The sequence below is a fragment of the Natator depressus genome, chromosome 14, assembly GCF_965152275.1.
Source record: "Natator depressus isolate rNatDep1 chromosome 14, rNatDep2.hap1, whole genome shotgun sequence".
In the NCBI taxonomy this organism is placed as follows: Eukaryota; Metazoa; Chordata; order Testudines; family Cheloniidae; genus Natator; species Natator depressus.
In genome coordinates this window covers 625,564-651,261 of record NC_134247.1, presented here as the reverse complement: position 1 = coordinate 651,261, position 25,698 = coordinate 625,564, and the positions used below count along the sequence as shown (strand labels likewise).

General features: G+C 47.4%; 1 protein-coding gene and 1 long non-coding RNA gene across 2 annotated transcripts in view; one reads left to right on the top strand and one right to left on the bottom strand.

The window, feature by feature from the left end:
- LOC141998411 (uncharacterized) overlaps positions 1-25,698 on the top strand; it is a 47,344-nt gene that overhangs the window by 19,677 nt on the left and 1,969 nt on the right. The window lies entirely within an intron of this gene.
- NOTUM (notum, palmitoleoyl-protein carboxylesterase) lies at positions 1,276-14,220 on the bottom strand. Its single transcript, XM_074970812.1, is given in 12 exon segments — positions 1,276-2,063; positions 2,176-2,223; positions 2,776-2,923; positions 3,039-3,139; positions 3,846-4,037; positions 4,642-4,744; positions 5,999-6,057; positions 7,813-7,873; positions 11,112-11,207; positions 11,650-11,702; positions 12,989-13,777; positions 13,779-14,220. Coding segments are annotated over 12 exon segments (2,328 nt in total). The 5' UTR covers positions 14,150-14,220; the 3' UTR covers positions 1,276-1,756.

Below are 25,698 nucleotides of genomic sequence, written 5' to 3'. Positions count from 1 at the left end.
CTCCCCATACACATTATGCTGTGGGATCAGAGTAGGGTGGCTGGATGCTGCTCTTGTGCCAGAGAAATTCTTCCCCAGCCTGTTGCGATTTCTTTAAATCCCTTCTGTGCAGCATATAGGGGGCCAGAACTGGCCCTTGAGCTTATACACTTTTTCATTGTGAAACAGGTAGACATGGCTGATTTCTAACAGGAGTAGGAGTAGGCAGGATATTTTACCTCTGAATTTGGCACTAGTGTGACCACTGCTGGAATACTGTGTCCAGTCCTGGTGTCTACTGTTTGAGGAGGATGTTGATAAATTGGAGAGAGTGTTCAGAGAAGAGCCACAAGAATGAGTAAAGGATTAGAAAACATGCCTTATAGCGGTAGACCCAAGGACTGTAATTGGAGTTATCTTAACAGAGAGAGAGTTAAGGGATGACTTGATTACAGTCTGTAACTACCAATATTTAATAATGGGCTCTTCAGTCCCCCAGAGAAAGGTATAACATGAACCAGTGACTGGAAGTTGAAGCTAGACAAATACTGAGTGAAATAAGGTGTAAAATGTTAACAGTGAGAGTAATTAACCCTTGGAACAACTTATCCAGCGTCAAGGTGGATTCTCCATCACTGACAATTTTTAAATCAAGTTTGAATGTTTTTCTAAAGGATCTGCTCTAGGAATGATTTTGCAGAGGCTTGTGTTCTACAGGAGGTCAGACTAGATGATCAGAGTGCTTCCTTCTGGCCCTAGAATCTATGAATGTAAAGATTTTTAAACACTTAATATTTGAAACTATTTACTTGAGTTTCAGCTCTGCTCATAGTCTGGAACTGTGATCCTGTATTAATCAGTGCCATAGGATGGTGAATTCTGACTACCAAGTTCTGTAACTACACCGTGCATTACATCCTTTCCATTCCAGAAATAACAACAAACATATTACAAGGGGAACATTGGAATCTAATAATAATTATAATAATGCCAATACTGCCCTCTCCCACACATGTGATCAGAAGAAAACCCCATCCCCAGGAGCAGTATTTAAAACTTTACTAAGACATATGAGCAGTTCTCTGGTCAGCCCTTATAAATAGCATTTACATATTAAAATAAATATGCCCACATTGCCATAGTAGCAGGAGGTTTTTTCATTATTTAAAAAAAATATGTTACAAAACAATATCATTAATTTTATATTTCTTGCTTAATTTTTTTAAAAATAAGTAATAAAAAAGTCATTTTATAAAATAATAAAAAAGTAAATTGAGTATAAGAGTGTCCGTTCCTAGCACATGTCCTTGGTTTGTACATTATGATACATCATGAGATGTTGACCTCTAGGAAGTCATGTAATCCTACACTTCTAATTGGACAAAAAAATCCAGTGCTTTTTTCACCATATGTTGTAAGTCTATGATGTGAAACATTCTCAGCAAGGGTAAGAGTCCTTTTAGCTCTTGGGAAGGGTTCTCAAAGCTGGTGTTTATGGCATTGCTGCTCCCTGCTTCAGGCCACCTTGTGTATCACAGAAAGAGATTCTGAACAGCCAAGACTAGGCCCTGAAGTTTAGAGGTAATGAGTTTCAGTCAAATGGTGTAAGCAAGAATCTGTTCTTTTTTTTTTCTTGACACACAGTAAGTGTGCTTGTGAGTGTGCATGTGTGTAAGTGTGCCTGCATGAGAATGGAGAAGGTTAAAGAGTTTGGGAGAGAAGCTTAGAGGCTCCCTCTCCTTATCTGATCATTCTGCCCTTTCATAGAGAACCCTTTCTAGCTATCACTGCTCAGCATCCCCAGAAGTTTACTGGGCTCCAGGCCCTGTTGCTGTGCCATCTTCTGAACATCAAAACCCATGTGCATGAGGAACTGGATCACATTCATCTCCTGCCCCGTGAACTGGTCCCGGATGGTAGGGCATGAGGGGTTACAGTGGGGCCAGGGACAGCTGTCAATCAGGTGGATTGGGCAACCCTTCAAAGGGGCTTTCCCATTTTTGTTGCTGTCATGCAGGCTGCGGTCCCAGCAATGCAGGGCACGGGGTAACGAAGTTCCTTTCACCTGAATGTCTGTCCAGTGACTGCAAAATCAAACCAAAAGATTGTATCAGTGGGTTAGGGTATCAGTATTACCATATTCCCTTTCTTGCTAACTCATGACATTTCATAGACTCCGTGAAGAGAGACACTTACTTGCGCGTAATGATCTCATGAGACAAACAGGCTGGAGCGAAACTAGCACTGAAAGGAAAACACAGATCAGGTATGGTGAGAAGGCAAAAAGGTGACTCATCTCACAGATAATTTCTGCCCCTGTCCTGGAATTGGCTAGAAGTTCTGCTGTCCCTGGCATGATGCTTGGATACCACAGTGCTGGGCATGATATAAGAATCTGAATAGACTAGAACAGGGTGGAAGTTTCAGAAAATGGCACGTTTCCATAGCTTATTGGTTGGGTGCATTTATAGGGGCTCATAGGTGCTACAGTGACTCCCATGAATAGCTGATCTAGCATGAAGCGTCTAAGACATACGAGAGGCTTCATGTCATCCTTTCACCTGTTGCCAGGGTGTTTTATGATCAGTGTCTCTTAAAACACCCCTGTAGAACTCTGTTCCCGCCTCATTTTTTTTCAGATATGTTAATAGCATGTTTCCTGATGCAGATTAGGTACAGATACCAAATAAATCACATTGGTATCAAGAGAGCCATTGTGAACTTCCCACAAAACAGCTTATGCAGAACTTCTCTTAGGGGGAAAAACACCCCAGCTTTTCCTACTGCAGTACTCACGTCACATCCTTCAGGGTATTTCTTAGCTCCCGGCCCAGATTCTGGATGTAGAGCCACTGCCCCTCCTGGACAGGCTGTCCAGTTAGGTGCACATTATCTACAGTGAGCTGGGCCTCATCAAAGAGCCACTGCACAACAAAGACTGGACCTAGAGGGAAAAAGAATTGGAGAGAGTCTTCATCAGGTTAACAGCAGTAAATGAAGGAACTGCCTAGGACCAATTTCAGACTCTCAGGCAGGTAGGCCTTTCTTTTTGCACTTACATCGAAGAGTGGGATAAATTTTATAGCCAAAAAAGCAATTCCATTCCTCTCCCTCTTTAAACTGCAGTTTGCAGCGTTCAGGAACAATGCCATTCCAATATCTGAAAGATATAGCAATGGGGGGGTTAGTGCCATGGTGCCATGCAGTCTCATTCTGCTTGGAATATCTCCTATTCACTAGAACACTGGGGCATTTGCTGGTTGCAGTTGGAGAGTCCTCTGTGCACGAATGAAGCAGTGAGTGCAAAAAACCGTGCACAGAAGAACAGAGCTAACCTTTCTTGATTCAGCTGGAAGGCAAGCAGGTGTGAACAGTACTATTTAATCAAACTTGACTTATAAATGAGAAGGAGGAGAGCTGGCATTTCATTAGCCAGTGATACTCTCTGTTCTGGAGGTGGACTGGCTACTCTGATAGGACTTTTCCCGCCACTTGCTTTTATGATCCTAGGGTATGGCACCTTCCCCTAAATAACAATCAGATACTCAGTGATGGGAGCATTAGAGAGATGGCAATTTCAGTTTATTAACAGCAACATTCTTCCCTGTGTCTGTCAGGTCACATCAATGTATTGTGTTACTCAATACAGTGTCTGTAATGTCACACAGTCTCGTGAATATGCCTTTGAAATGATGTTTTTTTTCTTTAGAGGTAGAAGCTCATTAACAAAGGGTGAGGCATGTGATAGGTATCTTAAAAATACAAAAAGGACGCAAGGAAGACAGGAAGAGTGTCAGAGCCCTGCCTCAGGATTTCTCCTCATCCTTAGCTCTTGGGGAAGGGTAATTTAGAATAGTTTATTGTACCTGATTCCTCTCCTAATAGCTTCTGTTGGGGCACAGGTTATGGTATCAATACAGTCAGTTCTGCGGTACTGTTTATTATCCAGGAACCAGCCAGAATCTGCCAGCCCTCGGACCTGAATCCCTTGATAACCCATCTCCTCCAGCTGCTCTGCTACTCGATCCACATTCAGAAGCACCCCAGTTCCCCCAGCACTGCAATGAGAAGATCACTAATTCAGTTACAGACCTGACGTAGTTGCAAGACAGCTACGATACATACTCCTTTTACAGTTTTGATGCATTGAGCAATTTGACCAGTCAGTAAGGGCATAATCTAGTCACTAGTCAGCAAGTTATTTCCTCACTTCATAAATTCTCAGAAATAAAATCAATGCTAACTAGTTCAGCAACCAAAAGCCATCCATTTTATTTTCTTCTTTCTGGCATAGCTCTTTCCTGTTATTAGCAAGAGCTTTGGCAGCTCAAAATAGAAAGACCCTGAAATTTGGAGACAAAATTTTCCATCTGTTTCTATTATTGTCTAATATTCTTTCCCCATAAATAAATTCCTCTGAACCAAAAGCCAGTATTTCTACATCATTTCCTTTGCAGCTCTTACAGGAAGAGGCTGAGAGGAGTATTTGTGCGAGCTTTCCCCTACCAGTGCTTCTGCCTCACTCCTCGTAGCACCACCTGCAGGCAGTGTCTGGGAACTAATCTCCCATGACTAATCTCCTGTAAAGACAGTGCTCCATTGCAGTTGCTCTTTCATATTCTTTATCTCTTCATTGTAGGACAATCTTATGCAGACACTTACCTGCTTCCGGCCAGGAGTAGTACCTTTGCATTATTAAGGCCTTTTCTCACCAGCTCCTTTACTACCTCTTGTATTATGAGGGCTCCCATGAAGGCATATTCATCTGGAAAAGAAAGAGTTCACCATCAATAGGACTGTGAGGTGTAGGCTAAAACTTTGCTGAGGAGGCTTCCCTCACTCATGCCCATCCCACAGTTGCTCTGAGGTGAGAGACAGTAGCTGCTTAACTGTTGCACAGCAACACTGAACAACAGGATAGGAAGTGAAAAAGAATATTATAGCCAATTGAAACTACAGGGGAAATTTAGAAAGGGAGAATATTTCATTATCTCACTTGGAATTTGGCCAGGACACCAGAGCTAATGCCTCTGTTCTTGCAAAAACTGTCGTGGGCACCCACAAGTGGTCAGAATATCAATTTCACATCAGTGGAAAGACGACACATCCAGCAGCACAATGGCTGACAGTACGGCATTGGATCAAGCACTGATTCAGAGGAAAGCATATGTCCTGCTGAATTACTAGTACTACTTCGTGCAGCGCCTTCGGGCTGATGCTCCTCTTAGTTACACCAGGCTATATCAGGAATAACTTGACTAAAGTCAATGGAGATTTATCCAGTGTAAGTGAGAAAATAAGCCCCGTTTAGTCTTCTGTAGCGGTCTCACATCCAAGTACTAATTCTGGTTATCTTTTAAGACTCATCATATCATGAGGTGGCATGATTCATCTGCAGGATGTTAAAGATCTTTAATTTTATCTGCATAAGGAAATGTCCATCTCTGTGTGCCAAGGAGACATCACAATGTTGCACTGTTGTCACAGTGACATTGTGTTGATCCAAAACCAGTATCATCAGGCAACAGCATCATATTATATTATAATGCACAGGTTTTTGTCTTGCAGGCCAAATTGCAAGCAGATCCTGCCCAACAATGGGTGAGCTTCACATCCATTTGGGACAAGAATGAGACTGAATTCATTACACTTATCACTCAGGTCCGCAATATGAGAAGACACATTACAAGCCATGGTGCCCCAGCCACTCCATTTAATTTGCAGTGTATGCAGGGTGGGAGAGGCTTATCTAAAAGGAAAGGCTGCTTCAGGAACTCCAGGTGCAACCTGCAGGGACTAGATGTGCATCTGTGACATCCCTGCATGCAGGGGCTCTGAACCATGTCCCTGCAGGATGTGATGAGGGGAGAGGGATGTTTTGTCTGGAGGTTACTTGTTATTCTTTCCTGCTTCTCAGCAGGAAAAAGCTTGTCTCTCATTCGAATAATTTCAGAGAAATCAGGCCATATCCTCTAATGTGTGATGATTGTCTGGCAGCCAGCCTATTGGCAGCACTCACTTTTTTCAGATTTGGAAGAGGCACCACTCCAAACATCACTTGAGCAATAGGGGATGAAACTGCAAGAGATGAGAAGTTTGTGAGCGCTCATTTTCCCTTGACATACACGGGGTGAGGCTGGGGTCAAGGAACTGGAAGGAAATCCTGCGAAGAAGGGAAGGGACCGTTTTTTTTGTTCAATGATATGCTTATACCACCCCCTTGAATACTCAAAGGAAGGATTACCTCCAGTGGCGTCAGTTACAGTTGCTTTTTTTTTCCCCTTCTGGATGTTAGCCTTTTTACTGAAATCTTTTTATTGGTCTAATTGACTACGGCTACGATTTAATCACGGGTATTTTTAGTAAAAGTCATGGACAGGTCTCGGGCAGGAAACAAAAAAATCACTGTCCGTGACCTGTCAGTGATTTATGCCATAAATACTTGATTGAATCTTATGGGGGGGGGTGCTGTGGGGGGGTGGGGGTGGAGCCCATGGCACCAGCTGCTGGGCGGGGGATCCCCAGGGGCCCACGGCACCAGCTGTGGGGGGGAGCCCCAAAGGGCCAGTGGCTGCTCTGGCTGCTGCCGGAGGAGGAGCCCTGGGGGGCCAGCAGCCGCTCCAGCCGCCACTGCGGGGGAAGCCCTGGGGGGCCAGCCTCTGCTCCGGCCGCCCTGGGACTGCCAGGAGCTGCGGCTGCTCCTGCCACCTCCAGGACTGCTGCTCAAACAGTCCCCAGGCCCAGCTGCATTGGCCCTGCTCAGATGGTCCCAGGGGCCACCAGAGCAATGGTCAGCGTGGCTGACTCCAGGGCCGGGGCCGCTCCAATGGTGGCTGGCTCCGGGGTCGCCTGAGCGGCTGGCTGCAGAGCCACTCAATCAGTGGCCACTGTGGCTGTCCCCAGGGCCTCCTGAGCAGCTGGCTTCGGGGCCAGCTGCTTGGGCAGCCCTGGATCAGCCACACTGGCCGCTGCAGAAGTAACGGAGGTCACAGGAAGTCATGGAATCACTGACTTCCATGACCTCCATGACAAACATGGAGCCCTAATTATGAGGCATCATGCTCTAGAGCACAAATCTAAATTCTAATCCTGGCTTTTCCATTGACTTGGGCAGCGTTGGGCAAGTGCTTTTCTTTGTACTTCAGTTTCCCTCTATGTAAAATGGAAGAACTCACCTACCCTATGTAATTGCTAAGTATTGTTATTAAATGTCTCTGCAGGAATGGAACTATTTTTCTATCTCTTAGCTTTTTGGCCCCAGCTGCTGCAATAGAAATTGTCACCTATATCTGCTTCTCTTCCCCTCTTGCAGCACTGCAGTCCAGAGGGTCTATGTATAAGCACAAGCAAGCCAACCTCCCCCTCCTAGGTCTCCCCTCTGAACAGAAGTAGCCATCCAAAGCTCAGAGAACTGTCAGGCACATCACCAGCCGCAGGACCTGATATGGTATTTCCCAATTTATTCCTTTGGGGGATATCCTCTGGGATCTCCCCAGTTTTTCTTGAGGTTTATCATTAGACCAACCTATGCCTTCAGCTGAAATGGACACAGGTCACTCTGGACCTTGTCAACACCGCTCCTGGGAAAGCTGAAGTGGTAGACAGAGGGAACAATGTAGGGTTTTCCCTTTTACCAAGGATTAATTATGTTATCTGCCATAGTAGCACTCCCTGCTCTTGCTGTCCTAGGAAGCAATAGACCATGTTTGCATGGTCCACTCCCCATTCTTACACCATGTCTGGGGTATAATCCCCTTCCCTTTTCCTCTCATGGTGCCTCTTTGTACATAATTTTTGGAATATAAACTTGTTCCCCTTGGTGCCCCTCCTTACACCATGTTTGCGTTCCACCAGTGCGGATTTTCTTCTGGCTGTGATGACAGGATCCCAGTTCCTGCAGGTGGATGAAAAGAAATATACAAACGCTGTTCTCAGATTTTAAAGCAATAGGAATGAGCCTGGTGTGGGGGCTCTGGCCATACAGAAGGGGTACACTTTGATAGCCGTTGGTGAAGTGGGAGGAAAAAAGAGAAATGTGTCTGTGCCTACATCTTGGTGGATGTGATTTTCAGCCCTTGATTCACATCAGACGTGAACCCCAGCACTTCAAGAAGCCTTATTACCTCATGATGAAGAGGTGCTGTGGCACCTACTTAAAAGTACATTCTTCCTGTAACCCCTAAATTCTGGAAGGTGAATTCCAATACTAGCAATTATAGGATTTGTGTGAATGAGAGAAAGAACCTACACGTACAATCAGCCCTTGGCATAAACAGGGCAAGGGAACGTAGAGACCCCATAATCCTGTGCTGACTCAGTAACTCTGGTCCACAGACATGTGGAGATCCATGGTGTTACCTCCACCTTCTAAGCAGTCTTAAAAGAAAATAAAAATTCATTAAATGCTTCCTAATCTTACATCTTCACAAAGGCAATTGCAGTATAGTAGAACCTCAGAGTTGTGAACACCAGAGTTACAAACTGACCAGTCAACCACACACCTCATTTGGAACCGGAAGTACACAATGAGGCAGCGGCAGAGACAAAAAAAAATGCAAATACAGTACAGTGTTAAACATAAACTACCAAAAAAATAAGGGGAAAGCAACATTTTTCTTCTGCATAGTAAAGTTTTAAAACTGTATTAAGTCAATGTTCAGTTGTAAACTTCTGAAAGAACAACCATAACATTTTGTTCAGAGTTACGAACATTTCATGAACACCGTTCCCGAGGTGTTCATAACTCTGAGGTTCTACTGTACATGCCAAAGGAATATTATGCAGTGATGAATGGGAAGGAAGGTGGGGCCTTCACAAGGCCATATGGGAGGGCAGGTGAGGCCCAGAAACTCACAATCTGGTTTCCCATCTGCAGCAGTTTGGGGTCTCCAAGTCATAGGACCAGGCCTATCTGAGATAGATAAACCGATCCAAGTGAATTACATAATAGTGTGTGTGTGTGTGTCGCTGTGAAGGCCTCTCCCACAAACTACAGTGAATGAATTTCTTCTGGAAATTTGACAGGCCAAGATTATTGTACAAGAATTTCTAAGAGTCTGTTATGATGATTACCCCTTTAAGAACAACAGATGAAATATTGAAGTTTAAAGGTTCCAGTGAGGCTGGCCAAAGAAGTAGGAGACACAGAGCCAGATTCTGGCCTCCACTATGACCCATTTATACCATTCTAGTGATGTAATGGAACCTCAATGGCCCTGATGGAAATTCCTCCAACGCAAGAGCAGCGTAGAGCTGATGTGGGCAGCCCTTCATCATTCTCCTGTGCAGTCCCCAAAGTAGAGCCATGCCAGGGAGAGAGCTGTGGTTGGTGTATTGAGGGCTGGATGGGGAGTGGCCCAAGTGCAAAGTACTCCAGTTATTTCCATCTGCAGCTATGTCAGCTATGCAAAGCCGCCATAAATTGAAGCACCCCCTAGGACTACTCTAATTTATGCTGGGAGTTAAGCCACCTCTTAGAGAAGCTCAGAATTAGGGAAGTGAAAATGTGATGTATATAGCTCACCTTTGCTCCCCACCTCCTGTGCTGTGCCTTCTGTGCTGTGCCTCCTGAAAGGTGCAGCATTGAATTTGGCCCACAATCAGGGAGCAGTGGGGTATGAAGCTCAGCAGCCAGAAAAAGGAAAGAGGGGAAGGAAGGTTGGTAATCTGTATTTCTAGGCATTTATCTGATGCTTTGAGCATCAAGCATCATTCACCCCATTATACAGAGGGAGAGAGGTGAAAATAAAAATAAGATAAGGGAAGTCACCAAACAACAAGAATAGGAAAGCATTTAAAGAGAAACTGATGTAATTGCTTCCAGTACTACAAGAAGCTAAGCACAAGAACCCGTATCTTCTGGTATGATCTACTTTCCACTACCCAGCAGCACGAAGTAGATGGATTCTGGCTGAAAATGGCTAACAGAAAATTCCCCTTGTGGAGGGAAATTCCAGTTGGCATAAAGGCAGCTGAGGCAGTGCCTGCACCAGGTTTAGGCAACATGTTAGGAGATGGAGGATAGCTATCTTTCTATTATGACAGTGCCATAGGTTAAAGCAGCACATCAGCTGCTCTAATACTGGAGCAGAATCAGGGAGCCAGTTATGGATCGGCCCCTATCCTGCACTGGGAGGAGTTTGGGCACAGAGAAAAATTGCACCTAGATTCACTAAATAAGAGTATGTACCATTAAACGTCAATTTTCAAAACAGATTCTGCTGCTGGCTTTGAGTGGCTCATCCATTATGGGCAGAATTGCTGACTAAGGCTCAGGTCTTTCAACATGAGGGTAAGGGTCTCATAGGGAAGAAATCTGTGTGAGCATCTCCTTGCAGAGATCCCTTCCACCTCATCCTATTGGCGGTGATGAGTCAGGACAGTGTTTTTCCCTAATCTTGACAGATCCCCAGAGAACCACACTGATCCCTGGGGATCTGCAGGAAGTCAGGGCCATCCACATGGTGGCACTGTCTGTCTCCACTGACTCTAGCTCCTTGGCACATTAAAGCCATGTTACCATAGTGGTCCTCCTGCCATAGCTCCCTCTGGGACCTCAGAGGGAGAAGAAAGGGAGGGACCCCCCCCCGAATATTGTATATTTGATTGATCTACACAGGGCTGGAGGAGGGGGGTGATATGTAACCCGCAACCCACCCACCCGGTGTAGACCTTGGACTACACTTTGAAAGACTCTTGTCTCCCATGTGATCCCATAGGGCAATATATAAATCAATGATACTCCTTTATCTGGGATGTGTGCAGTACTGGTCATCCCATCTGTAAAATGATATTGCAGAATTAAAGGGGGTTCAAAGAAGGTTGACATCCCTGCAAGTGTACATGCATACATGTATATGTTTTCATGTTTCTGCGAGGGCATGTGCATATGTATACTAATTAATGGCAGTGTGTATGCATGTATAGGCAAATGCATGTATGTGACTATTACATTGTGTTAATATCTGAACAGGAGCAATTATGGGGAAGTGACAGTGTATGTTGTGAGGAACTCTGCTACACTACACTACAAAATCTGTGTATCCCCCCTTTCTTTTTTTCTTTTGTTATTATGTGTAGAGGGTAGATGTAATGTGTAATGGTGTTTCTACCCCCTGCACAGAAAGACTTACCAGTTTTGGTAATGGGCCACTCCTTGGAGCTCATCAGCCTCCTCATTGTATCATAGCGGGTATCACAATTTTCTCTGTTAAAGCAATACCATCCCCCTGGGTCATGAGAAAAAAAAAATCAAGTCAATTCCTTGCTGTCATTTTGTTCCGGGAAGGAGTGGCAAAGTATCACAGAGAGAAAGAGATGAACGTGTACAATAGAATATGGGATTTCCAGGCTGAGATGAATGGTGCAAGCAGTGGGTAAAGGAAATAGAAGAAAGAAGTAGTTGGATTAAGAAGCTCTGATTAGGGTCAGGTGGGTAGTTAGGATGCCAAGAAATGCACTAAATTGTCAGGCAGCGAAGGCATATGACAAAGTGATCGGGTTGCGTGGAAGGATGGAGACACTGGTTATGCAGAAGGCAGCCAGCACACACATTTTGCACAGCCTTTGAAGAAAGCAGCTGGATAGCTCTCCCCTACCCCCACCTCTTCATTTACCAAAAAAGGCTAAAAAGCTTGACCTGTGCTTAAATAAAAAATAACCCAGGCTCACCTTCCAGGAACAGCAGCCACCTTCTACTGCCTTTCGATTCTTTGAGGTAGTAGCTGAAGAAAAAACAAGCAGAGAAAGCAGCATTAAATTCATTAGGCAGACTGACTAGCTTAACCACAAGCTCTTTGATACACCAACTCATTATAATATCAAGAGGGTTACATAAAATATTTGGTTAAAGAACAAGAGTAAGAAACAGGAAGACTGTCAGAAGAGCTCCAAACCCTCTGATCAAAGGGCCTTCCCCGAGATCCTGAGCCAGGCAGATTGGCTTTTATCTGTCTCCAAAATAAATGCATTAAACAAATTCCTAGAATTCCTAAGAATTTCCAGGCAGGAAAGAGTTATTCCACCTGTTGCTTGCTGTGTTTTTAGTAATGACCACGAGGTGGAAGCAGAGTTTGAGTGCTAGACAAAAATGTTCATACTTTGTTTTAATATACATAAAGCAGGAATAGGAGAGGGCCAGCGATCATAATAATAAATAATAATTGGCACTTCTCTGGCTTCTTCCAGTAGAGGATCTCAAGGCACTTTACAAGGTGGGTAAGCATTATTATCCCCACTTATACACACACAGATGAACAGAGGAGAGTGCTGGCTCCCTGAATTAACTACCTCATGCTGGTGAGGGTAAAAATAAAAGAGAGATGAAGATGAGGGTGAGTGATAATGCAGAAGGAGTCAGGATCAAGTAAAATAGCCCCAGGCAGCTTTCTTTCTTAGGACTGTGTCCCCATGTCATCCTCTCCACCCCTGTGTCTGTGAACTTCTTTGGCTGCCTTTGAATGTGCCCTTAAATGCTTCGGATTCTAATGGACTTTGGAAAACTACTGATAAGTTAAAATGAAGGACATTGACCCTCCCTTCCACACCCCACAGCCTTCAGGGTTGGGAAGCAAGCACAGAGACCACTGTCCCTGCGAGGGATGTGAATGAAGTAGCTCTAGTAAAGTGAACGAAGCAGGATGGGAGATGAGCATGGAAGAGATGAAGTAAAGGAAAAGGACCGGAGTTGGAGAAGCAGGGGCGCGTGGGGTAGGTCATTCCCCAAGATCTCTGGGGATGGTTCTCCGGCATCCCTTTCAGTCCGCAGGAGCCCTCCAAGGAGGCCGCTCTGGGGCGCAGGATAATGCGGGCAGAATCGTGAAGCCAATCGTGGGGAGATGAAAGGGCCCCTGTAGTGCGGGAGAGCAGAGAGGCCAGGACTCGGAACTGACGCCGGCTGGGGGTGTATCGGGAAGGGCTGCGCTGGGGCTGGTCAGGACCAGGCTTACCCCAGGGTCAGGGGAGGCTCGAGCTGGTTATGTTCTGGAGAGGACCCCAGCCCCGCACTCACCCTGCCGGGCTGCCGTCGTTGCAGGTGACCGAGCTGTTGAGCAGGAGATGGAGGCGCAGCTCGTGGTGCAGGTTCTGGGCCGAGCACGGATACAACGACTGCGCCAGGCTCTTGATCTGAGCCATGAAACTGTCCATGTTGCTTTCCACGGCGGTGAAGTCCAGAGGGAAGCTCTCTACGGGCTGCCCGGTCGCTTCGCTCCGCTCCCGGGCTGCCGCCGCAGCCGCTGGCTGCTGCCCTCGCCGTCTCCAGTTCTTCCTGCCCTCGCCACCGGGGCCCCAGTGCAGCAGTCCCAGGAGCAGCAGCACTTGCACGGTTCCTCTGCCCATCGCGACCCGGAGCCACCTGCGGGGGAAGGAGCAGAGGAGTTGGGCGCACGGACGGGCTCTGCCCCCTGCTCCGCTCGGCTGCAGACTGGCGGGGGCTCCGGGTCCCGGAGGAACTAGTCCCTGGGGGCGGGCAGTGCTGCGCGGGCTCTGTCTCCCCCGTGCTGGCCGGAGTTGGGGTCTCTGGCCCGGGCCTGCTCCTGCTGTTCCCAGGGCAGCGCAGGGTCTGGTCGCTCGGCTCAGTCCCGCTCCAATGAGCGGCGAGGGTAGCGCCTGGGCGTAGTTAGCGGGGGCCGGCGACTGGTGCCCGGGCTCTGCGGCGGGGCTCGGGGGCGCTCGGCTTTTCTTGGCGCACGGACTCTCCTTCTCGTCCCAAACCACACGCATGACAGAGGGGCACGGGGAGCCCGCCGGGGGCGCCGCCAGCGCGGGCGCCGCGTGGGGCAGCAGCCGGCCAGCCCCGCCCTGCCCTCCGCCCCTTGGGATCCAGGCGGAGGGGGGGCTTTACTGTTTCCTTGCCAGGAGATTCCGGCCTTTGCTCTGCCGGCTCTTGCCCCGCCTCTCCCGTCCCGTCCCGTCCCGTCCGGGCGCTGCGGTGCGCGGCGGGGGGCAGCGGCGGCTCCCCGAGCCAAGGGGCGCTGGGCTCCAGGGCGGGCGGAGCCCGACAGGCCTTTGAAGTGCCCCGCGCCCGCCGCCAGGCCCTCTGTCCCGGCGGGCTTCTTTGCTCTGGGAGAAAGTGCCCAGCCGCCCTCACCTCCTGTCCGCGGCTGGGCTCGCTGCGTGGGGCTGCGCGCGCCCGCCCCAGCCCCGCGAGCAGACTCACGGCCTGGGACATTTCCACGGGCTGCTTCTCCAGTGGCTCCTGCCCCCTGCCAGGGCGCTTCTCTGTCCCCTGTCCTGCCGCAGTGGCTCGATCTGTGCCCCCTTCCCGGGGCTCTCTGGCCCTGCGCGGCTCTGAACTGCTCCTCCCACTCTTGCACGCTGGCAGGGCTTGCTCGAATGAGTGTGGCAGCCCGATCCCCATTCAGGAGCCGAAGGATTCCCCGGCTCTGGATGTTTGATTGGAGTTTGAAACAAAGGCCTCAATGTTCAGGACTGTAGGGGGTGCAGGCGGCTGCTCCCATTGCTCCTCTCTTCCCGCCAGCACCTGCCTGGGGAACAGCAGGGCAGAATGAACTCCCCGCGTGGGACCCAGGAGCCCCCGGCCTCCCCTGGCCTGGAGGAACGTGCCGGGCCAAGGCTCTGGGGTAGGGTCCGGAGTTGGGGCTGCAGAGCTCACCAGGCTCTGGAGCGGAGGCTGCGGCCAGGCGCAGACCCGGTTCTGTCTCTGGTGCTAGAGCTGAGCAATCCAGAGTGCTGTATGGAGTGGGACCCCTTCAGGCCCTGTGCCTGGAGTCTCTCTCCTATGAGATGGGGTCATGGAGGCTGCTCTGCTGCACCAGAGCTTGGGGGAGAAGAGAATGAGCTTGGTGAAGGTTGAGATGGGACCCAGGACAGGTGTTCCTGGTTTTCAAAGGAGAAAGAAACTGCCTTTGGTTAGCTCGGATTCTGCCCCTCTTGTGTCCTCCCTAAGGGCCTGTTATATTCCCCAGAGTTTAGATGTGCAGAGGAGGTAATTTGGTCCTTTTGGAATTTCAAAGGAAAACACTTGTTGCCTGGAAAAGCCACCCAGGCTTATATCTGAGAGATGGAATCCCCCCTCCAAGGATGGTCAGTACCTCTTTAATTATTGGTGAGGGTGGCTCCTTTGTCTATTTCACTTGAAGTTATCCCAATAGCACCCCCAGAATTTTTTCACATGGTACACAAAACAGAACCTCCTCATGTCTGTCCCCTCCCCAGAAGGCTCCTCGCTGCCCCTCTCCCGGCTGGCTCCCCTGGGTGGGCACTAACTGCAGCTCCCCATACTTGTAAGCAGGTCTTGATGCACTCTCTGAGCGAGTCCTGCAAGCAGAGAGCTACTGGAATTGGGGCAAGGCCACGCAGGGCCCTAGAGTGGGGTAACTGTGGTGAAGGAGCTGGCTCTATGGCTGCATCGAGGAGGAGCAGAGCTGGCCACCCCCCTGCCCACTTAGGGTTGGCCCCACTCCCCCATATTGGGAGTCATGGGCCAAAATTGAGTGAGTGGCATTGCAGCCTGGCATATGAGGGTTGCAGCACCACTCATGTTTGGCCCTGCAGCCCCCCCATGATGGGTGGGGACTGCAGGGCCATACCTGAATAGGCAGTGGGACAGCCAGTGCCACTGCTTTTTGCTGCTGCTGTGGGGCCAGAACCTACACCAGTCCTTCCACCTGGGGGCCTGCCCAGTGCTTGTGCCTTGGGAGCCCCTGCCAATGGTTAGACCACACATAAGGTGTAGGGCTGTGAGCACCACTGAGTTATCTCTGAGTTTTGGAGCCTACTAGATCCTCTCTGCCCTACAACATCAGCACCCCACTCCAGCTGTGATATCAGTCATAGCTCTCTGGGCTCTGTTACTCTCTTTGAAGTCTTGACATAGTCCCCAGCTCACTCAAAAGCAAAGGGGCTAGCTCAGGGCAGACCAAAGCTGTCTGTGGAAAAGTCGCTGTAAGTGGTCAGCATAGCTCCCCAAACAAGGAAGTGCCAGCTGGGGAGTCTGCATGGCCAGGCAATCAGGAGGGGTGTGCCTTGAGTTGGGACCTGAGATCAGTGTGGGACTACTCATGTGAGAAAAGGATGAAGGATACAGACAGTACAGTTAAAATCTAACACCGTACATATACGTACAAAAGGAAATTAAAAATACCCAAATCAAATCAGCAACTTTCTTCATGGAGGCACCAGTCATGGTTCCATCATGAAGACTGAGTTCCATTTTGAGAGATTCAACCTCATTGTTCTGATTGAAAACTACAGTGTATCCTCTCTGAACTTCCAGCGTTCACTCTGAGTGCAGAAAAAAATTCTTGAGAATTTACAAGTAAATCTGTTAGTTTATTAAAAATAATTTTCAAATGGGTCCTTTAAGATATGTAGCATCTGTATCAGACTTTTATTTGTCACAAATTATCTCGACAACAGAATGGCACAGACTCATCAAAGTTTCCTCATAGTTAAACTTCACTTAAACCTTATTTGTAGGCTACATTTGAAGAAATTTAGGTGTAATTAAGCTAAAGTTATTAATGGCTGTTGGGTGTAATTGTTATGGTTATATAGACTACAGGCAAAGTCAGGTCAATGTCTCAGGTAACTTAAATGGGTCCATTTTTACTCCACTGATCGCTCTTCCCCTACAAATCATTTGCATACAGCAGTTCTATTGGTTGTAATTAATCGATGGTCTGAGGAAGACTGGACTCGTGTCCAAAGTTCTCATGAGTCCATCTGATGCTGCTGCTCTTTGAAGGTTCCATGGCCACACGCTAGTGGTTCCACTGCACACAGGGAAGCACTGTCTGGGGGAATTGAGACAGGAGCATGGGGGAGACCTCAGAGTGCAGATGTTGAGCTCTCCAACCTCTTCTTTTACATAACACCAGTCTCCGTAACGTAGCCCTCTAAACCAACAGAGTAATTGCAAATTAAGGATCAGATCCACCCATACACGTTGACTCTTTTTTGCTGCTATGGAGATGCAAAGCAGCTATAAACCCAGCCGAACTAGCCAGTGTGCTATGGCTGATTTACGCTTCTCTAGTATGCTGGTGAATTGTTCTTAAAAGTTAAAATTTTAAAAGTGATTTAAGTTTGGTATTATTTAGTATCAGATCATGAGGACTATCTCACCGTACCATTTTCTTTGTGTGTGTGTTTTGGAGGGGTTAGTATTCATCATGTATGACATTTTTAATAATTAAAAAAAAATCCCAGACAAAAAACTATGTTCAGATGGAGTTAGGGTTGAGAGCACATAACAATAATTTAAGGATAAAAAATATGACATCCCCAAACGATGGATTATAAAAGGAATACACTTAAAACACAAAAAGAAAAGGAGTAGTACTTGTGGCACTTTAGAGACTAACAAATGTATTTGTTAAAACACAGACAAACAAATTCAGATAGGGAAGTGCACAATGAACCAAACAATCTCCACTCTGCCATATATTGACACCATCAGGGGAAAAAGAAAAACATCTACTTTTAAATCAGTTTAATCTAATCTGGGACCACAAGAACTAAAATGCCTTAATCACATAATTATATGGTATTTGCAGGGGAGAGTTAAGGCTGTTTGGATGCGGGGAATGGGGCGGTTGGATAGGGCAGAGGTTCTGGGGGGGCAGTCAGGGAGCAGGGAGGTTTAGATAGGGGGTGGGGTGGGGTCCCAGGGGGCAGTTAGCGGTGGGGGTGCTGGGAGGGGGTGGTAAGGGGACAAGGAGCAGAGGGGGGTTGGATGGCTCGGGGTGGATAGGGGGCGGGGGGCAGGCTGTTTGGGGAGGCACAGCCTTCCCTACCCAGCCCTCCATACAGTTTCGCACCCCAATGTGGCCCTCGGGCCAAAAAGTTTTCCCACCCCTGCCCTAGAAACATGGGCAGCCAGGGAAGCTCCTCACTGTGTGCACTACCCTTGCGCCTGCAGGCACCGTCCCCGCAGCTCCCATTGGTCGCGGTTCCCGGCCAATGGGAGCTGCGGAGCTGGCCTTTGGGGTGGGGGCAGTGCATGGAGCTACCCTGGCCGCCCATGCTTCTAGGGGCTGCAGGGACCTAGTGGCCACTTCCAAGAGCTCTGCAGAGCTAGGGCAGGCAGGGAGCCTGCCTTAGCTCCGGGCCTCCGCTGTGCTGCCAACTGGACTTTTAACGGCTCGGTCGGCAGGGCTGATTGGAGCCGCCAGGACCCTTTTTCAACCAGGCGTTCCAGTCAAAAACTGGACACCTGGCAACTCTAGCTCAAAGAGGGCTGAGGTAGGCCAGGTGGTCCCAATCAGCCAATTAGGCTGCAAGCTGGGAGAATTAAGGGTGAGACGAAAGCTCTAATTAGGAGGAAGCTCATCTGAGTAGAGGTAGGATGGGCTAACATAAACTCAGGAAGCTGCCAGCAGCAAAGGCTGCTGGGAGGAAGTTTGTGGTCAACCCTTTGTTTCATAGAGAGAGAAGGAGGGAATCCAGGGAAAGAGTAAGACCCTCGGGGCCTGGCATAGCCTGAAGGAAAGGGCACATCCTGAAGAGAGCTGTGTGGAGAAGAGAACCTGTGGGGTAGGACATAGCAAGGGTGGGGACTGAACCGACATTGATTGCATATTGTAGGGTCCCTGGGCTGGATCTCAGAGTAGAGGGTTCCCCTGTTTGCCACTGGGGAAGGAGCAGTGGCAGGGCAGTGAACTGGAAGACTGCCTGGGTCACTGCAGAAGTGACAGGATCAGGGCACTAGGCATGAGGACTGCTGGATGCCCCTTGAGCAGAAGAGACTTTGAAGGACTCTATCCTAGAAGGGGGAAATTCTGAGTGACCTGGCTAGAGGGCCATGTCACAAAGAGACAGCTCCTGCAGCGAGAGAGGGGGCAGTAGACGGAGAAAGAAGGATGGAGGGACAGCATGCAACTGTGGGTAGGGGGGTTGACCTTGTGAACCTAATCCTCAGAACAGCCAGGAGGAGGTGCCATACTGTGGTGAGTAGAGCACCTTGTCACACTCCCCTAGTCATCTCTTTTCTAGCCTTAATAGTCCTGGTCTTTTAAATCTCTCCTCCATATGGAAGCTGTGCCATAGCCTTAATAATTGTTGTTGCCCTTCTCTGTACCTTTTCCAATTCTAATATATCTATTTTAAGATGGGGGTGGGGGTGCCAGAACTGCACACAGTATTCAAGGTGTGGGTTTACCATGGCTTTATATAGTGGCTTTATGATATTTTCTGTCTTCTTATCTATCCTTTTCCTAAAGGTTCCTAACATTCTGTTCACTTTTTTGACTGCCACTGCACATAGAACAGATGTTTTCAGAGAATTATCTACAATGACTCCAAGATCTTCCTTGGGTGGTAGCAGCTAATTCAGACCCCATCATTTTGTATGTATGGTGGGGATTATGTTTTCCAATGTGCATTACTTTGCATTTATCAACATTGAATTTAATCTGTCATTCTGTTGCCCAGTCACTCAGTATTGTGAGAGCCCTTTGTAACTCTTCACGGTCAGCTTTGGACTTAAGTATCTTGAGTAGTTTTGTATCCTCTGCAAACTTTGCCATCTTGCTGTTTACCCCTTTTTCCAGATCATTTATCATCTGCACCCAAACTTCCTCCCGGATCCTGCACCCCACACCCCCACAACATCCCAACAGCCCTGTCCCCCTCCTGCACCCCAAATCCCTCGTCCCTGGTCCCACCCCAGAGCCCACACCCCCAGCCAGAGCCCTCACACACACCCCCAACCGCCTGTACCTCAAACTCCTCATCCCCAGCCCCACCACAGAGTCCCCCCGCCGGAGTCCTCACTCCCCCTGTACCCGAACCCCTTGCCCCAGCCCAGTGAAAGTGAGTGAGGGTGGGGGAGAACAAGAGACGGAGGGAGGGGGATGGAGCATGCTGGGGCGGGGCCTTGGAGAAGGGCCTGGCAGGTGTGTTTGGTTTTCTGTGATTAGAAAGTTGGCAACCCTACCTGCAGTCCTTATTTAACTAGAACTCCTTGGTGGGGTTTGTATTGCTCACAATTGGGAAAATGCACAAGCGGAAAAGGACCTAGGGGTGACAGTGGACGAGAAGCTGGATATGAGTCAACAGTGTGCCCTTGTTGCCAAGAAGGCCAATGGGATTTTGGGCTGTGTAAGTGGGGGCATTGCCAGCAGATCGAGGGACGTGATCCAGGACCGGCTCTAGGCACCAGCACAGCAAGCATGGGCTTGGGGCAGCACATTTCCAGGGGCAGCGTTCTGGCCATCCTTTTTTTTCAGAAAAATCCACCAATGTATGAAAAAAAAAAACCATGATGATCAAAAAAATCTCCAGTAGTGCGATAGGAGCATGACGTGAAAAATATTGTGTCACCTCGTGACATGGTCACTCATAATGTAAACATGCGTACATGTGTAAATGTTAACGGTTATTGATTAATTAAATCAGGACTCACGATTACTTGTGTGTACTGTGCCGCCCTATCGGCGCCATTCGCGCCAATTTCCATGTCGCGTCGGTGCCGGTGGTTATAGGGCTAAAATGCCGGGACAAAAACGAAAATGACTTTCCGGTGCTGCCTACCGGCAACAAAGAGGGAAATGGCAAAAAGAGTTAGAAAAACCAGCTTGTACTTCAAATAAGTATTTTTAAAAAGTCAACAATCAAGGAGAAAGTTAACGTTTTTCATTACAGTGTATAGTTGAACCCAAATTGTTTGTAATTGTGATTTTGTTAAAATTAAATGAGTACACTAGTAGGAAATTATTTTATTTCACTAACTACAAATTCTCTGTTTAAAATTAAAAAAAAAAGTCAAAACAAAACAACAACAAAAATCGCAAAGTGCAAATGTGTAAAAGCCAAAAAAAAAAAGGAGGGGCAGCCAAAAATTTTTTAGCTTGGGGTGGCAAAAAACCTAGAGCCGGCCCTGACATGATCCTTCCCCTCTATTCAGCATTGGTGAGGCCTCATCGGAAGTACTGTGTCCAGTTTTGGGCCCCACACTACAAGAAGGATGTGGAAAAATTGGAAAGAGTCCAGCGGAGGGCAATAAAAATGACTAAGGGACTGGAACACATGACTTTATGAGGCGAGGCTGAGGGAACTGGGATTGTTTAGACTGCAGAAGAGAAGAATGAGGGGGGATTTGATAGCAGCTTTCAACTACCTGAAAGGGGGTTCCAAAGAGGATGGATCTAGACTGTTCTCAGTGGTAGCAGATGACAGAATGAGGAGTAATGGTCTCAAGTTGCAGTGGGGGAGGTTTAGGATGGATATTAGGAAAAACTTTTTCACTAGTAGGGTGGTGAAATGCTGGAATGGGTTACGTAGGGAGGTGGTGGAATCTCCTTCCTTAGAGGTTTTTAAGGTCCGGCTTGACAAAGCCCTGGCTGGGATGATTTAGTTGGGGATTGGTCCTGCTTTGAGCAGGGGGTTGGACTAGATGACCTCCTGAGGTCCCTTCCAAGCCTGATATTCTATGCCACTCCAAGAGGAAGGAAACTTATCAATAGGTAGGGTCTTGTCTCTGCATAGCCACATGACTTGTCCACTTACTCCTCTTCTTCACAGTTCTACTGTCATTGACTGTGAGGTGCAGTGGATAGAGCTGTGTCAATTGAATCTCCATGTCCCTGTTATAACTTTTGCTCTGAATTTTCAGTGCTACAAGTGGCCCTGGTGTGTGCTGGTTTCCAGAAGGAATACTTTTTGAAGGATCACAAGTACTCTAGGGTAAATAACTGTTTCCCTGTGTGGTTATTTTTTTTAAACTTGAAATCAGCCACAGTATATTTTAAATTCTCTTAGTAGATTTTCTGTCCATTCTGATGAAACAGAACTCCCCCATCCCCCACAACTAGCAGTAAATGTATGGGCTTATCAAATTCCATTATTATTGGACGTGTGTGTGTGTGTGCTCGTGTATATATATATATATATATATATATATATATATATATATATATATATATATATAGTGACAAAGTTCCTGCTCTACCTTGGTGGGTCTTGTGCTTATTGGCGGATTTTCTCACCTTGGACCTTCACGGCAGCCCTCAGCTTTGCCGTTTTTCTGAACCCACAGTCCAGGTCGACTCCTCCTGTGTCTGACCAGGAGTTGGGAGGATTTGGGGGGAACCCGGGCCCACCCTCTACTCCGGGTTCCAGCGCAGGGCCCTGTGGAATGCAGCTGTCTGGAGTGCCTCCTGGAACAGCTGTGTGACAGCTACAACTCCCTGGGCTACTTCCTCATGGCCTCCTCCCAACACCTTCTTTATCCTCACCATAGGACCTTCCTCCTGGTGTCTGATAATGCTTGTACACCTCAGTCCTCCAACAGTCCACGTTCTCACTCTCAGCTCCTAGTGTCTCTTGCTTCCAGCTCCTCACACGCACACCACAAACTGAAGTGAGCTCCTTTTTAAAACCCAGGTGCCCTGATTAGCCTTCCTTAATTGATTCTAGCAGCTTCTTGATTGGCTGCAGGTGTTCTAATCAGCCTGGCTTAATTGTCTCTAGAAGGTTCCTGATTGTTCTGGAACCTTCCCTGTTACCTTACCCAGGGAAAAGGGACCTACTTAGCCCGGGGCTAATATATCTGCCTTCTGTTACTCTCCTATAACCATCTGGCCCGACCCTGTCACAATATACACACGCACACATACATATACACACGTGCACACAGACGTACCCACTATACAGATCCGTATGTGATGTGAAATGTTTACAGCTTCAAAGTGTTTCTAGCTCAAGGTCACTCAAGTTCCTTGTCTGTAGTCTCCAGTGAAATGTAAAAGGATTAGAATGTTTGCAGACGCAGTTTTGTGCGGGGGTGGGGGGAGAGATAGAGGATACATCATTTTGGTGAGAATTGAAGGGGATATTTGGAGGCATCACATTGATCCTGTTAGTGGGAGAAATGTGAATTGTTTGGGGTATTTTCAGCTGTTCCTTGATTAATTCATCCTCCTCTGTAGAGCCTTAATGAGCTCCAGGTTGTAATCCCTTCCCTCTGCCCTGATGCTTCTAATTTCATACAAGTATTTGAAAATAGAAGTGGCTCTGGATATGAAACATGACCCTTAACCTCCTTGCAACTTTTCTGATTATCACAGCCTTTGGAAACTAGATGCATCTCACCAAGCCTGTAACTTGGAAATATTCAGCTTAAGTTACTTCAAAGAGTGTCTTTCTAACATTTCTTAGGGATATGCCACTTTCAGATGTAAAATAGGAAACAGCTGCATGCTTCAGACAGACAATAGGGACCATCCCACATCTTTAGTGGATGAGGAAACAAGCCCAAGTTCCACATGCCTTGTAAGAAGCAAGACTGTCCTTTTGAATTGGTTTCAGAGTAACAGCCGTGTTAGTCTGTATTCGCAAAAAGAAAAGGAGTACTTGTGGCACCTTAGAGACTAACCAATTTATTTGAGCATGAGCTTTATTGCTCTGCTTCTGAATAATCACTAATGTTTACATGGCCAACTTAATGCAAAAAAGCAGCTGTTTCATCATTCTCTACCTACCACTAAGATATTAATTAATGGGAAGTCAAATACTCACTGTGTTCCAGACACCGACTGTAGTTTGAAAGAAGATATGTGTCTTCACACCACCTCTCTCTTTTCCACCCTTAAGATTAAGGACAATTTGAAAACTATAGAGATTTGTCCCCAATCCATCCTGTCATAAAATGGCTGGGCCTTTAAGGGGAGATGGGCCCCAGTTCACCTGTGACAAACTTAACTCATTTCCACAGAATGAGTAGTAATGAGTGATGTCATGTGACTAACACGGCTGCTACTCTGAAATGTGACAAAGGGTCATGTGGCTAAAATCAGGTCTCTGGCTGTCGATAAGAGAAGCCTGGGGAAGCATAAAAGGAACATTGCTACATGAGGAGCTAGGGCCTGTGGTGGGTCCTGGAACAAGGCTCAGGCTCCGGCTCCAGGGAGACAGCCCTGGAGCCAGTGTTTCTGAAAAGCAATAGGGAACTGAAGAGAGTCCAAGAGAGGGGAGATGTGGGCCTGGAGAGGGAGGAAGAGGCTTCAGTAGTGTTTGGTTTGTTTGTAGTTTCAAATTCTGCTGAGGGGCTTGAGGAAGAAGTCCTGGGACCAGTTACTCCTCAAAGAACGCGTGTGACTGGAGAAGAACCTAGGAGGGGCAAAGGTGTGGCTGAAGAGGACTTTTGTTTTGAGGTTCTCCTTAATTTGGGAAGACTGTACTGTGGGCCCTGGTGGTGCTGAGTGAGAGTAAGAAGCCATCTGGGCAAAGCCAGCTCAGGGCCTGACCAATTACAGGTGGATTTGGTTACCCTGAAAAGCTAGTGAACTCCGAGAATGACCCAGCCAGAGGGCTGAACCACATTAATCCCTGAGAGAGAGAATCACAGGTGCTGACTTTCTGATTGTTTTTCACCCCCAGTGGTGCTCAACCCCTGCTCTGCCCCCACCCTCACTCCACACCTTGCCCCAAGGCCCTGCCCCATTCCATCCTCTCCCCTGAGCGCATCCCACCCTCATTCCAACTCTTCCTGCCTCCTGTTCTCTTCTCTATTCCTCTCCCCCCCACCCCCGCCGCTGCCTGCCTGGTGCTGAACAGCTGTTCATTGGCGGGCAGTAGGCGGTGGGGGGAGGAGCTCATTGGTGGGGCTGCTGTTGGGTGCACCCACTATTTTTTCTTTTTTTTCCTGTGGGTGCTCCAAGCCCAGAGAAAATAGACATTGCACTTTGCACTAACAACAAAAAATTTTGCTATAAACTGAGAATGTATCAGTTGGACGTGACAGAGGAGGAGAAATTGATCACAGGCTGATTATCAGCTGCCAGTGTGTTGGGGCCCTGAAAAAGGTTAATGCAATCCTAGGTATTTCCAGTAGAGATAGGGAAGTGTTATTACCATTGTAAAAGGCACTGGTGAGACCTCATATGGAATACTGTGTGCAATTCTGGTCTCTCATGTTTAAGAGAGATTAATTCAAGTAATGGAGACTTTTCCTTATAAGAGGAGACTTAAGGAGCTTCACTTGTTTAGCTTAGCCAGCCGAAAGCTGGGGGGAGATATGATTGCTCTCTATAAATACATCAGAGGGATAAACTCCAGGGAGGGAGAGGAGTTATTTATGTTAAGGGCCAATGTTTGCACAAGAACAAATGGATATAAACTGGCCATCAACAAGTTTAAGCTTGAAATTAGATGGAGGTTTCTGACCATCAGAGGCATTAAGGTCTGGAACAGACTCCTAGGGGGAGCAGTGGGGGCAAAACAACTTACTTTTTTCAATACTGTTAAACTTGATAAGTTTATGGAGCTGATGGTACGATGAGTTTGTCTACAGCAGTGGTTCTCAGCTGGGGGTGTGTACCCCTGGGGGTAGGCAGAGGTTTTCTAGGGGAAAAAGAAAAGGAATACTTGTGGCACCTTAGAGACTAGGGGGTACATCTAGATATTTGCCTAGTTTTGCAACAGGCTACATAAAAAGTACTATCGAAGTCAGTACAAACTAAAATTTCGTACAGACAATGACTTGTTTATACTGCTCTATATACTCTACACTGAAATGTAAGTACAATACTTAACATTCCAAATGATTTATTTTATAATTGGTGAAAAGGAGAAAGCAGGCAATTTTTCTTTAACTTTGACATGTTTGTATTTTTGTCTGATTTTGTAAGCAAGTAGTTTTTGAAGTGAGGTGAAAACTTGGGGGTATGCAAGACAAATCAGACTCCTGAGAGGGTACAGTAGTCTGAAAAGGTTGAGAGTCACTAGTCTACAGTGACATATGGCCCATCTATGACT